The sequence below is a fragment of the Typopeltis vanoorti genome, chromosome 11 (assembly GCF_054136105.1).
Source record: "Typopeltis vanoorti isolate ZY-2024b chromosome 11, IOZ_Tvanoo_1.0, whole genome shotgun sequence".
NCBI classification, from domain to species: Eukaryota; Metazoa; Arthropoda; class Arachnida; order Uropygi; family Thelyphonidae; genus Typopeltis; species Typopeltis vanoorti.
The window spans coordinates 37,083,786-37,097,376 of record NC_143559.1 but is presented as its reverse complement, the minus strand read 5'-3'; the positions used below and the strand labels follow the sequence as shown (position 1 = coordinate 37,097,376).

General features: G+C 39.0%; 1 protein-coding gene across 4 annotated transcripts in view; it reads right to left on the bottom strand.

The window, feature by feature from the left end:
- Positions 1-13,591, bottom strand: part of shtd (anaphase promoting complex subunit 1) — an 844,012-nt gene that overhangs the window by 57,084 nt on the left and 773,337 nt on the right. For all 4 annotated transcript variants that reach the window (XM_090401046.1, XM_090401047.1, XM_090401049.1 and 1 more), the window contains one exon: positions 8,954-9,049. In XM_090401046.1, the coding sequence (XP_090257172.1) occupies positions 8,954-9,049 (96 nt within the window). The remainder of the gene's footprint in view (positions 1-8,953; positions 9,050-13,591) is intronic.

Here is a 13,591-nt window from a genome sequence, read left to right as displayed (position 1 = left end):
CATTGAACTTGTTGCAGTGCATTACTGTGGCTTTCTTCCACCTTATTCTGTGGCGAGTATCCAGAGCGTGATCTGCAAGCCCAGAGTGGCTGTACTGGTGAAATCGGATGCGATCCTTGTGTTCTGAGATTCTGATATTTGCCGTCCTGCCTGTTTGGCCAAAGTAGGACAATTTACAGCTGCAAGGGACCTGGTATACACCAGGTAGGTCTAGGGGAAGTGGTTGGTCTTTAGTGGAGCAGATAAGGGATGCCAATTTTCTATATAGTCTGTAACAAGAGGTCAAGTCATGTTTTTTAGGATTTTGGTAATTTTTTCCGAGGTGCCCCGGATGTAGGGAATGGTGATGGATTTAGAGTAATCTTTTTTATGAAGGGTGGGGGGGGGGGGTTGTGGATAACTGGTTTAAGTATTTTTTGGATTCTTTTTTTTTTGGGGGGGGGGGGGGTAGCCATTGGCTGAGAAAGTGTCAAGGATGTGATTTAGTTCAGTGGCTAGGGCTTGATCATTTGAACGGTATTAGTTTTGCCCTGTTGAATAGTGTCTTAATAACTCCATATTGTTGTGAGGGGGGAGGGGATTGTTGGTGAATGTATCTGCCTGTATGGGTGGGTTTTATATAAACTGAGAAAACCAAGGTTCCGTCAGGTTGGCGGATGACTAGCGTGTCTAGGAAGGGGAGGTTATTGTTTTTCTCTTTTTCCAGGGTGAACTTGATTCTAGGGTGTTGGTTGTTTAAGTGTGTTAGGAAGGAGAGGAGTGAATCCAGGCCATGTGGCCAAATAGCGAACACATCATCAATGTAACGAATCCATATGGTAGGTTTTTGTGGGGGCTGAGTTTAAGGCTTTCTCTTCAAAAGTCTCCATAAAGAAGTTGTGGAGATTGGCCAAGGGTGGGGAGAGTGGTGAACCCATGGCTGTCCCCTCTATCTGTTTGTAGAATTTTTCCTGCCAAACGAAATAGTCTGAGTTCATTGTGAACTGAAATAGGGCTGAGATATCGAGAGGAAATTTAGCTTGGATTAGCTCTAAGGTTTCTTTGAGGGGGGGCATTCATGAAGAAGGAGATGTCAAAACTGACCATTATGTCATTATGTTGTAGTGTAAGGGGTTTTTTTATACTGGCTTTGAAGTGGGCTGAGTTTTTTATGTGTGATGGTGTGTTGCCAGTATAGTGTGAGAGCGTTTTGGCTAAATGCTTAGCTAGTTTGTAAGTGGGGCACATTTTCTTTATGTATTTTTGGGAGCCCATATATGTGTGTGTGTGTGTGTGTGTGTGTGTGTGGGGAGTTATATGGTTTTAGTCTGCTGGTAATCTCCACAGGCGAAGAAGTGACCTTCTTAAGGAGCCTATGGAGTTTTTTAATTTGTGAGTTGGTGGGATCGTATTCAATAGGGAGGTAAGTAGCTCGATCTAATAGTAAAGTCTTAAGCTTACCTGTGTAGTCATTATGATTGACATTATGACACTATGATTCACCATGGAATCAAGTTCACCCTGGAAAAAGAGAAAAACAATAACCTCCCCTTCCTAGACACACTAGTCACCCACCAACCTGATGGAACCTTGGTTTTCTCAGTTTATAGAAAACCCACCTATACAGTCAGACACATTCACCAAGAATCCCATCACCCCCCCCCTCACAACAATATGGAGTTATTAAGACACTATTCAACAGGGCAAAACTAATCTGTTCAAATGATCAAGCCCTAACCACTGAACTAAATCACATCCTTAACACTTACTCAGCCAATGGCTACCCCCCCCCCCAAAAAAAAGATTCCAAAAAATACTTAAACCAGTTATCCACAACCCCCCCCCCCCTTCACAAAAAAGATTCTCTAAATCCATCACCATTCCCTACATCCAAGGCACCTCAGAAAAAATCAACAAAATCCTAAAAAAACATGACTTGACCACTTGTTACAGACCATATAGAAAATTGGCATCCCTTATCCGCTCCACTAAAGACCAACCACTTCCCCTAGACCTACCTGGTGTATACCAGGTCCCTTGCAGCTGTAAAATGTCCTACTTTGGCCAAACAGGCAGGACAGCAAATATCAGAATCTCAGAACACAAGGATTACATCCGATTTCACCAGAACAGCCACTCTGGGCTTGCAGACCACGCTCTAGATACTCGCCACAGAATAAGGTGGAAGAAAGTCACAGTAATACACCCCAGTAAGTTCAAATATGAAAGATTTATTCATGGAATCAGCCTCAGCCCCTTAGGAACATGCCAAACCTCAACAAATTTGGATGCATGAGACTGCCCCGAATTTGGGAAACATTCATCAGAAGAACTTCAGCCCAAAGGCCAAGAACTACCAATATAGCCCACCAGGGGGACACCATCAGGACTTTAGGAAAAGGGTATCTTCCTCGCTTCGTTTCTCATTTTGCTGTTATGTAGTACTTGCATGCACTTGTCTTTGTATTAAGTTCCCAAGAAGATGGCAACGTGACGTTGCCGAAATATCGAAAAGTATATATCAAAGTTTATTTAATTTATATTTCTAGTGTACACTGTCAATTCCTTAATTATTAGTTATCATGTTTAACCAGCGTATAAGCCTCTCTACAAGGACTAAACATTAAAGGTGATAAAAGGAGGGAAGAAAGTGAAGATGACTTACACAAAGATAACCAGCACCTAAAATTGCAAATGTTTTGGCAATTCTTTAAAAGAGGACACTGTAATGTTCAAATTAAGGAGTTCAGATTCAGAATTTTTATTTCCAACTCTCTGGATATAAAACTTCTCTAATGAATTTGTTGGCAGCCACCCATGATCAAATAACTTGACAATGAATGAGATGTTACAAAAAAAAGTAAATTATGCAAATCAATTGGATTTCTGAAGCCCTGGAGATACCTGTATAATAATAATAATAATATATGGTTCCCTTACTGAATGAATGTTTTCTGTAGATTTTTTCCAATTTCTATGGTGTGCTGTTTTAAGACGCTTTCATTTTTATTCCAGACTTGATTCTCCATTTCACTTCTGAAAACTGCTTCTCTTTGATTCATTTTAAAACTTTTGCACTTTTATTTCTTTTTCAATGTGATACTCATTTTCAATCTACTCAAAGGTAAATGGTAATCACTTAAGGAGAGGTGACTATAAATAACACAGTCAATAGTTCTTATCTTATCATTTTGTATTCTTTCCATGAATGTATGAACATCTTTGTGTTAGAATGTGGTGTTAACACTGATTTTCTTATTATTATTTAATTTTTTTTTTAATAAACTGATAGCTGATTTTTCAACATAATCTCCCTTAAGATGAATACATTTATTCCAGCGATGCTCCAGTGCCATTATCCCGTCCCTGTGGTGGTTCTCAATAGATCTTCAAAATACCCCCTATCTACAGCTGCAATCACCTCTTGATTCAAAGAAAAATGCTGACCAGCGAGGAAGTGTTTTAGTTTTGGGAAGAGGTAGAAGTCAGAGGGAGCCAAATCTGGGGAATAGGGTGGATGTTCCAACGATTCATAGTGCAGATCAATTAATTTTCCCATTGCCAAAACACCTTTGTGGGCAAGTGCATTGCCTGATGAAAGATGATTTTTTTCCTTCCACAAACCAGGCCTTTTCTTGTATACAAGAATTTTTTTGTATGGTCTGGCTAAAAGATCGGAATAATATTCCCCACTTATTGTTTTACCCTTTTTAAGATAATTAATAAACAAAATGTCTTTAGCATCCCAAAACACCGATACCATGACCTTTCCTGCTGATGGAACCGACTTTGTCTTCTTTGGCGTTGAGTTGTTCTTAGAAGCAACAGAAGCCTTGAAACATACTCCGAATCTCAACAAATATGGCTGTATAAATTTGCCTAAGATTTGGGAGACAGTCATCTTAAGACATAACTAGTACCTGCTTTCTCACTCTCTATTTTTTGTTTTCCCTAGATAGAGGGCGCCTAATTAGGACTTTAGTCTTTGTGTTGTTGCTACAATTTTTTGTAAACTAGTCCCTTTGTTACACCGTGTTGTTGTAATCTTGCATACTGTGACAAACTATGTTCTTGTGCTCTGAAGATGCTGGTTATAACACCAGCGAAATATCAGCAATAAGTCAATAAATAATTATTTACTTATAATTCTATGTTTTGATATATACCATCAAAATTAAACAACCAGCTTCTGTCCGCTGTTTTGCTTCTGGTGTGTAATGGTGAATCCAAGTCTCGCCCATAGTAATAAATTGATGCATAAAATCAGTTTTACTCTTGTTAAAACGCTCCAAGCAATGTTCAGAGATTTTCATGCGAGTGCATTTTTGATCTGCTGTGAGCAAGCACAGCACTCATCTTATGCAAAGCTTTCTCATTTAAAATTCTGAATGCAAAATATATCCTACACATTCTTTTGAAATGCCTATAGTCTCAGCAATTTCGTGCACTTTGATTTGCCTGTCATTCAATACCATATCATGCACTTGATCAATGATTTCTGGTGTTGTTACACTTTTTGGACGTCCTTCACGTGTATCATCTTCAAGGCTGGTACGGCCATGTTTAAACTCAGCAGCCCATTAATTAATTGTCGAAAATGAAGGAGAAGAGTGCCCATAAACTTTTATGAAATTTGAATGAATTTCTTTTGGTGTTAAACCTTCTTTTGCAAAGAATTTTATAACTGCACGATACTCAATTTTATTCATTTCAAGGGATACAGACAACAATTTTGCTTCAGACAGCTGTATAAAACAAACTACTTGATAGAATGACTTGCAATTTCAATGGATGCTTATGACAGATGTACCAACTTAGAAAAAAAAAATCTTGCCGATAGTGTTGCCATCTATGGTCAAGGCCAAGAACTTTTCAGACTGCCCTCGTATAACCAGACCTCATTTCTCCACACTTGCTCCTGTCTGTTCAACATTACCCCTTTGTTCCCACCTCCCAAACTCAATTACTCCTCATGTATTTCCAGGCTGTTCCATGCCAATGCTGACCATCCCCATACATGCATTCATTACTGCTTACAGAATCCACTTTCCTTACACTGTATCTCCCTGGCCTACTCCATTACACTTCCAACTTCTATTCCTGTTTTAGCTCCATTCACAATCTCATCAGTCTCAAGCAGCTGAGATTGTGAATCCGGAATGAAGCAGCTTTTCCAGATGACTCACTCCAAAACCATTCAGATGCAGTGCATCACTCTTATACAGTTCCATAAATTAAAGATGCCAAGAAATTATATTCTTGGTTTCATCCTTTATCCAAGTGTAAGCAAACAAAGTTTATGTGTGGTCACTTCACGAATGGGCTATTTGTATATAGAGGCTAATGACTTCACATCAATTGGCCTTGGCTTCCATAATGCAATGCACATATCCATATGGACATGTATAATACTATGCATTATGGGAAGTGCCACTACTCAGACCTTGTTTGCAGGATGTAACCAAGTGAAAGAAACTCAACATCTATCTCTAATCCAAAGTATTTTAGTAATAAGGTGTGACACCATTTGGCTTCTTGCATGTGGAAATATGACTTCAGCATTACTTCAACCTTAGTATCACTTCTGGGTCTAGCACCCAGTGATGAGACCTCAATAAAGGTTGAAGCCTGTTTGGGTAGTGGCACCTTTTTCATGATGCACAGCATTATACATGTCCGTAAGGAAATGTGCATTGCATTATTAGATACCAAGGCAATTGATGTGAAATCATTAGCCTCTATATACAAGTAGTCCAGTTGTGAAGTGACTTCACTTGCAAGCTTTGTTTGCTTACACTTGGATAAAGGATAGAATCAAGAATATAATTTCTTGGCATCTTTAATTTATAGTATAACCAAGTAAAAAAACTTTCAATAACTTATGCAGTTCCATTCCCCCCCCCCCCAATAGTCATCCCACACAGATGCACAAACTGAACTCATTTCTGCTAATATTCCATTAATATCTTTGCTCTCTGTACACACAGCTCATCACTGTCACACCTGGACAATACACAAACTACTCTTCCTGCCACACTGTTGTCCAGTGTGGCTTGTACATAAGTAAAGTAAACCCTTGCCGAGCGCGGATTTGCAGAACGCAATTTTGCACATACGCGTTATCTTAATTGTCTCCATTTAATTTGTCCAACGCTAGAATTTCATTCATGCGTGGTATGCTACAGAGCATCGGCTGGCAACCCTGCTTGGCGCTACCCACTAGCTGAGTGACCCAGGCCGAGCAGCGATCATTTCACTCACGTTAGCAGAGCTATAATCATGTATTTATCAGTGTTTATCCTCTTCTCCTTTTGCATTTGTATTTCTTTTAATTTCAAAAATTCAATATGACATCTAAGAGGAAGAATTAAGATGATAAAGCAGCAAAAAGACGCAAAGTTTTGACATTATCTCAGAAAATTGAAATTTTAGATAAGTTGAAAAATAATACACGTGTTTCATCACTTGCAAGAGAACTAGCTATAAATGAATCAAGCATAAGAATGCAACAATACGGGAGAATGAAGAAAAGATTCAGTCTAGTGTCAAAGCATCAGGTGATACTTCGGCAAAGGTTACTCAAGTTTCAAGAAGAATTCCGCAATTGGAAAAGATGGAAAAAATATTAATAGCTTGGATTGACAATCAAGTAAACGAAAAAGGCTCAGTTGTGGATGGTGTTGCTATTCGAAACAAAGCTTTAGATTTGTTTACTTTCGTTTTAAATAAAGATGGCCAATCGTCAGAGAAAATTGACTTTCAAGCAAGCAAAGGTTGGCTTGAAAACTTTAAGCGTTGTTTTAATTTGCACAATGTACAGCTTCAGGGAGAAGCTGGCTCTGCAGATAAAGAAGCAGCAGAGAAATTCAAATCCCAATTTTTGAAATTCATTGAAGAGAGGAGTTACGTTCCACAACAAGTTTTCAATGCGGATGAGACGGGCCTATTTTATAAGCGAATGGGACAACAAACCTACATCACAAAGACACAAAAGGTTGCCCCAGGTTTTAAAGCTTTTAAGGATAAACTCACTTTGCTTTTTTGTGGAAATGCATCAGGCAACTTCAAGTGCAAGCCTCTGCTCGTTTATCGATCTGAAACGCCTCGTGCATTGTAGGGAAAAAATTTTGAGCAATTGCCCGTTGTGTGGAAGTGGAATAGAAAGCTAGGGTAATAAAAACCCTCTTTAATAACTGGTTTGAAAATTCATTCATTAAAGAAGTCAAACATTACTTAGAACAGCAAAACCTGTACTTTAAAGTTCTCCTAATTCTCGATAATGCTCCAGGACACAATGCTGAAGCCCTCACAACATTGCATCCAAATGTAGAGGTTTTATTCCTCCCACCTAACATCACTTCCTTAATCCAACCAATGGATCAAGAGATCATAAAAACAAAGCCTATTATGTCAGGCATGTTTACACTTCTGCAAATCAAGCACTAGACGAAGGAAAGCACGACACGCTAATGGCATTTTGAAAGCGATTCAACATAAGCCCCTGCATAGAAATGATTAAACTCGCATGGGAACAAGTGAATTCATCAACATTGAATGTTTGCTGGCATTAGCTCTGGCCAGAAGTTGTCAACAATTTTAAAGGATTTCCATCGAATGAAAATGAAGCCAAAGAAATCGTACAAATTGCAAAAGCAATTGGCGGCGAAGGATTTTCAGATATGGAAGAAGGAGAAATCAAAGAATTAATCGAGAATGACGATTGAGAAATTACGAATGAAGAATTGGATGATCTTGTAACATCAGCCGACAGTGAAAGCAGCGATAGTGAAGAAGATAGAGCGCCTTTAACTTACAAGAAGTTAAATGAATTGTTAAAAAAGGCACAGGAACTGTCTGATTTTTCAATGGAAATTGATCCAAATGAAGAAAGAAGAGGACACCTTATGAAAGGCATTGAAAAACTTTGCACTCTTCACCGCGAAACTTTTAAAGAGTTGCATCAGTCATTGTCCCAAGCAAAAATCACTAGCTTTTTAAAAAAATAATTGTGTCATGTACCTACTTATTAGCAGTAATAAAAATTCTTTCAATTAATATTTGTTTCATTTTTCCCTTTTAATTACAACATTTAGGTTAGTTTAAATTATACATACATACTTTCTTAATTTGAACTATACTAACACATTTTTTTCCATAGAAAGTTAACTTTGCGGAACGCAATTTTGCCGTGTGCGCAATGCATTAATGATGTAACCCCCACGTTCGGCAAGGGTTTACTATACTGCGACACTGTAGCACCACCAAGGAAAAAAAAAAAAAATTAAATTTTGGTTGTTTATAAATAATAACATGCTTACAACATTATATAAATGCAATACAACATGTTAAAGGTTACAGCTTATGTTTCGACATTGATTGAAAAGTTAATAATTGGAATTGTTATTGTAATTATAAGATATATAATTGATAGCATAGCCAAGTGAAAAAACTTCCACCAACTTATCTCTAATCCAGAGAATTTTGATAAGGTGTGACACCTTTTGGCAACTGGCATATGGAAATATGACTTCTCCATTACTTCCACCTCAGAATCACCACCTCTGGGTCTGGCTCCCACCGATGAGACTTCAATAAAGGTGGAAACCGGTCTGGATAGTGACCCTTCCCTTAATGCATAGCATTATACATGTCCGCAAAGGGGATGTGCTTTGCATTATGGGATACTAAGGCAAGTGATGAGAACTTATACCACCTTTGACATGAGTTGCCAGTCCTGAAAATACTCATGTGCAAACTTTGTTTGCTTACACTTGGATAAAGGATTAAACCAAATATATAACTGTTCTTTTGAATTAGATTAAACAAACTAAATGAAAGGAAGAAAGTTTAATGGAATGAAGAGCAAGTTTTTGATAAAATCTATTGTTTCAAAATAGAATTAATATGCAAGCATGCCACAATAATACTTATCAGTATTTTATTCATTCAAGGTGTATAAAAGCATGAAACTTACCTGAAGAAGTGCAAGACATGGGCAGAGTACTTCTATTTTTTCTTGTGAAGCACATTCAAAAAGTAGATCACACATTTTCTGCTGCCATTCTCTCTCCTGTGGGAAAAAAGTTTTTACTTTTTTTTTCTTCCTAGTTTTACCAAACAATGTCTATTCAACTGGTACTTTTATAGTAATAGTGCTTGTTAAATACAGAATTTTTAGCAGAAAGTGTCCAAATATATAGTGGAAGAGCAGAATTAGCCCTTGTTTCCATGGTCTGCTGTTTCTGTCAATGCTGTAAAGGGATTCGCTATTAAGAGGCGTAATAATTGAGAATTTAACGAAGTCGTACCAGCCGGGTGTGATCATAAAGGACGTCAGCGAATCTATTCGACTGCAAAAACAGAGGGTGAAAGAGATGATAATCGTGGCAGGAACGAATGATTTGAAACAGGACAAAATGGAAATGATAGAGGATGTGAGGGAGTTGTTTGAGGTAGCAAAAGAGAAGAGTGAGAGAGTTAGGATGGTGAGTATCTTACCGCGGTATGACAGTGAAGTGTTTAGAAGGAGGGCCATAATTGCCAATGACTTTATGCGTGGGTTATGCATGGAGAGTGGTGTGGAATTTGTGGATGTGTGGAATGAGTTCGATGGGCGAAAGGACTTATATAAGATGGATGGATTGCATTTGAATGGAGTTGGTGTACGGAGACTTGAAAGAGTGTTGATGAATGAAGTGGAAGTGGATGTACAGACTCAGGGAAACTAGATTTATTAAGAGGGGGGGAGTAGATATGCTGACTTTAGGGGGGCAGTTAAGTGTATGAATGAGTATATTATGCCCGAGCGAGTACGACAGACAACAAATCAGAATGGGATAGTTAGTATAAGGCATCAAAGTAAGGATGGGACAAATGGGCTTCTGCGATTCATGTACACTAATGCCAGGAGTATTAGGAACAAGAAGGAAGAGTTTTTGGCCATGGTTGGCACTTCCAGGCCAGAGGTTGTCGGTATTAGTGAAACATGGCTGACAGAAGATGATAAAGCTAGTGGGATTGAATGCGACGGGTATAGCGTGTTCAGGAGTGACAGGGTGAATAAAAAGGGGGGAGGAGTGTTATTGATGATTGCTGATGATCTTCAGCCAAGGAGTATAGAAGTTGAACTGCATGATGGGGAAAAAAGCGCATTTGAGGCTGTTTGGTGTGAGATACAATCCAGCAGAACAAAATATACAATTGGGTGCTGCTATAGACCGGGAGATGGAGTGGATGGTGGGGATAGTATGCATAAGCAAATAGAAGAAATGAGTACAAGAAGGGTAATTATTATGGGTGATTTCAATTATGGTAACATTGACTGGAAAGAGGAGAGGGCACATGGGAGGAAGGAATTGGATTTTATGCGGTTATTAAGGGACAACTATCTACGGCAACATGTATTGGAAAATACCAGGGGGCAGAGAGTGCTGGACCTAGTAATTGCAACAGAGAATGTGGCTGTAATGAACATGACCATGTTGCCACCAATTGGTGAGAGTGACCATAAAGTCATGACTTGGGAGGTGGCTAAAAGAGTCGAATTTACAATTAAGACAGGGTACATGTGGAATTACCGGGCTGGTAAGTATGACAAGCTTAGGTGTGTGCTTGGCTCAATGCCATGGCATGTAAAACTGCAAGGGCTGGATGTTGATAGTGCATGGGAGGTGGTTAAGAACTGTTTGCAGGAGGCAATGGTTGACTGTATACCAAGAGTCCGAATAATAAATCAATTAGGGGTTAAATGGATGAATAACACTATTAAGCTTGAGCTGCAAAAAAAGAAACAATTGTGGAGGAATTTTAAGGAGAAGGGTGACCATCAGGCGCAGGAACAGTATAAAGCTCAGGCCAGGATGGTAACAAGGGCGGTAAGAAAAGCAAAAGCAGATTACGAAAGGAAATTGGCCACGCAGGCGAAAGAGAATCCCAAACAGTTTTTTCAATATGTTGCAAGTAAAAGGAAAAATGCTCATGGTAGAATGATCTTAAAAAATGCTGAGGGTAGGGAGGTAACTGAATCAGTTGATATTGTGGAATTACTGAGCGAGCACTTTGCAAGAGTATATCACCCAGGTGGTGACTTTGCAGGAATGGAAGAACCAACAGCTTATACTGGAATTGTGATGAATGAAGTAGAGGTAACTAGTCTATTACAGAACCTCAATGTCAATACATCTGTGGGATTGGATGGTATACCAGCTCGTGTCGTACGTGAAGCGGCCAAAGAATTGTCAGTGCCCTTGACCATTTTGTTTAATTTGAGCCTGAGGACTGGGTCAGTCCCAAGGGGGTGGAAAGAGGGGAAAATAGTTCCACTGCACAAAGGTGGTTCCAAGGCTGCTGTTGAAAATTACCGGCCAATCAGCATAACAGGAGTCATTATCAAGGTCTTAGAGAAAATAGTCAAGAGGAAAATACAAGATTGGATAGAAGAAAATGGGATACTGTATCGGGGACAGCATGGTTTTGTGAAGGGTAGGTCATGCCTCAGTAACTTGCTCACGTATTATAACACAGTGACGGCTGAACTGGATAAGGGTAATGGGTTTACGGTGATTCTACTGGACCTTTCCAAGGCCTTTGACAGGATACCACATGGAATTCTAATCAGTAAATTGGGGCATATGGGGATGGACATAGGGTTGGTGAGATGGATAGGAGAGTGGTTGACGGAGAGATATCAGAGAGTGGTTTACTCAGGAGTAGAGTCCACAAGACGGCCTGTGACTAGTGGTGTGCCCCAAGGATCTGTTCTTGGACCACTGCTGTTTAATTTGTTCATAAATGATATAGGAAAAGATCTGAGAGGAACAGTTCATTTGTTTGCGGATGATGCGAAGTTGGGTAGGGCAATAGTGAATACAGATGACGTCAAATTTTTGCAGGATGATTTGGATAGATTGGAGGTCTGGGCTAAGGAGAATGGATGTCAGTTTAATGTGGCAAAATGTAAGGTTATGCATTTTGGGGTGAAAAGATTGGAGGCAGTTTACTGCATTGGTGGAACCGTGCTCCAGGAAATTGATGAGGCACGAGATTTAGGAGTGTTGGTAGATAAGGAATTGAAATTTAGGGGACACATTGCAAAAGTGGCCAAATCAGCTCATCAAATCACTTGGTTGCTGAAGAATACGTTGACAAGCAGGTTATTGTTCCTCTGTATCGAGCCTTGATAAGACCCCATCTAGACCACTGTGCTCAGATTTGGTCACCTAGGTTTCTTCTTGATGGGGAGGAGGTGGAGAGGATCCAGAGGCGAGTGACCAAGATGATAGCAGGTCTGTGGAATGAACCGTATGAGAACAGGTTGAGGATTTGTGGGTTGCAAAAATTGGTTGATAGGCGGAGGAGGGGAGATATGATTGAGACATTCAAATTACTAAAGGGTTTCTATAAAATTAATTCAGAAGATATTTTTGAGAACAGGGCTGGTTGTTGGAGGACTAGGGGACATCCATGGAAACTGGGCAAAAGTGTGGTTAGTAAAGGTGTTAGAGCTGGGTTCTTTACTTTTAGAGTAGTGAATGAGTGGAATGCGCTCCCTGAGTCTGTGGTGGATGCTGTGACAGTGAATGAGTTTAAGGCGAGGTATGATAGGTACTGTATGAATGTCAAATAGTTGTGATGAATATGATTTGGGGCCTCCCTCGATGAGTCTAATGACTCCCTGGAGTTGCCCGTAATAATAGTAATAATAATAATAGATAAGTTTGTCTATTTTCCTGAAGTGGGTAAACCAAAGGCCCAGGAAAAAGAAGAAAAAAAATTCCTTCTACCACCATCAGAGATTTTTGCATTTATCTTCTGGTAAGTACTAATATTTGCATCCAATACAGAATTCAAATTCAAGACTTTCTAAATGAAGGATAATGTGGAAAAACTGCCATTTTTTGGCCGACATGTTGAATGGAGACTTCAGGCATTGACTGGAATACGAATCTGCATAAAAACATTCAGAACAAGGCTCGCAACATAGGTTTTCATGGTAGGACTGCAATATGCAAGCCACACATTACCCAAACCAACATGCAGCATTGTCTTCAGTGATGCAAGCTCTGACAGGAATACAATGCACTTTGCAATTAATATCACTTCTTTGTTCGGACTGGTGGTTTAATTCATGTTTAATTCAGATAAGAAGGTTAGATACTCTTCTTATCTGCTCCATAGCACATAAAATAAATAAGTTATTAATTTCTGCATTGATTCGAGTGACTGATTGTTAATCAATCATTGCCAATCTGAAAACATGAATTAAACCACCAGTCCGAACAAAGAAGTGATATTAATTGCAAATTTCATTATATTCCTATCAGAGCAAAAGCCACACGGCTGAATAAAAAAACCTAATTCAAAAATACCAGTCAGAAACCTATTTTTAAATCCTGTCATTCTCTTGCACATTGACTGAAGTTCACTGGTGGAAAAAAATTTTCACTCAAATTACTTCAGCATACTTTAATGCTTTGTAACAGCATGGCATCATAATGATAAAATCAAATTAGGAGGATCGATAACTAATTTGACACACATTGTGATATAATAAATATTAAAACGCTTATTTTAGAATGCAACACATCTGATATTATATTCTTGTTGTCACATT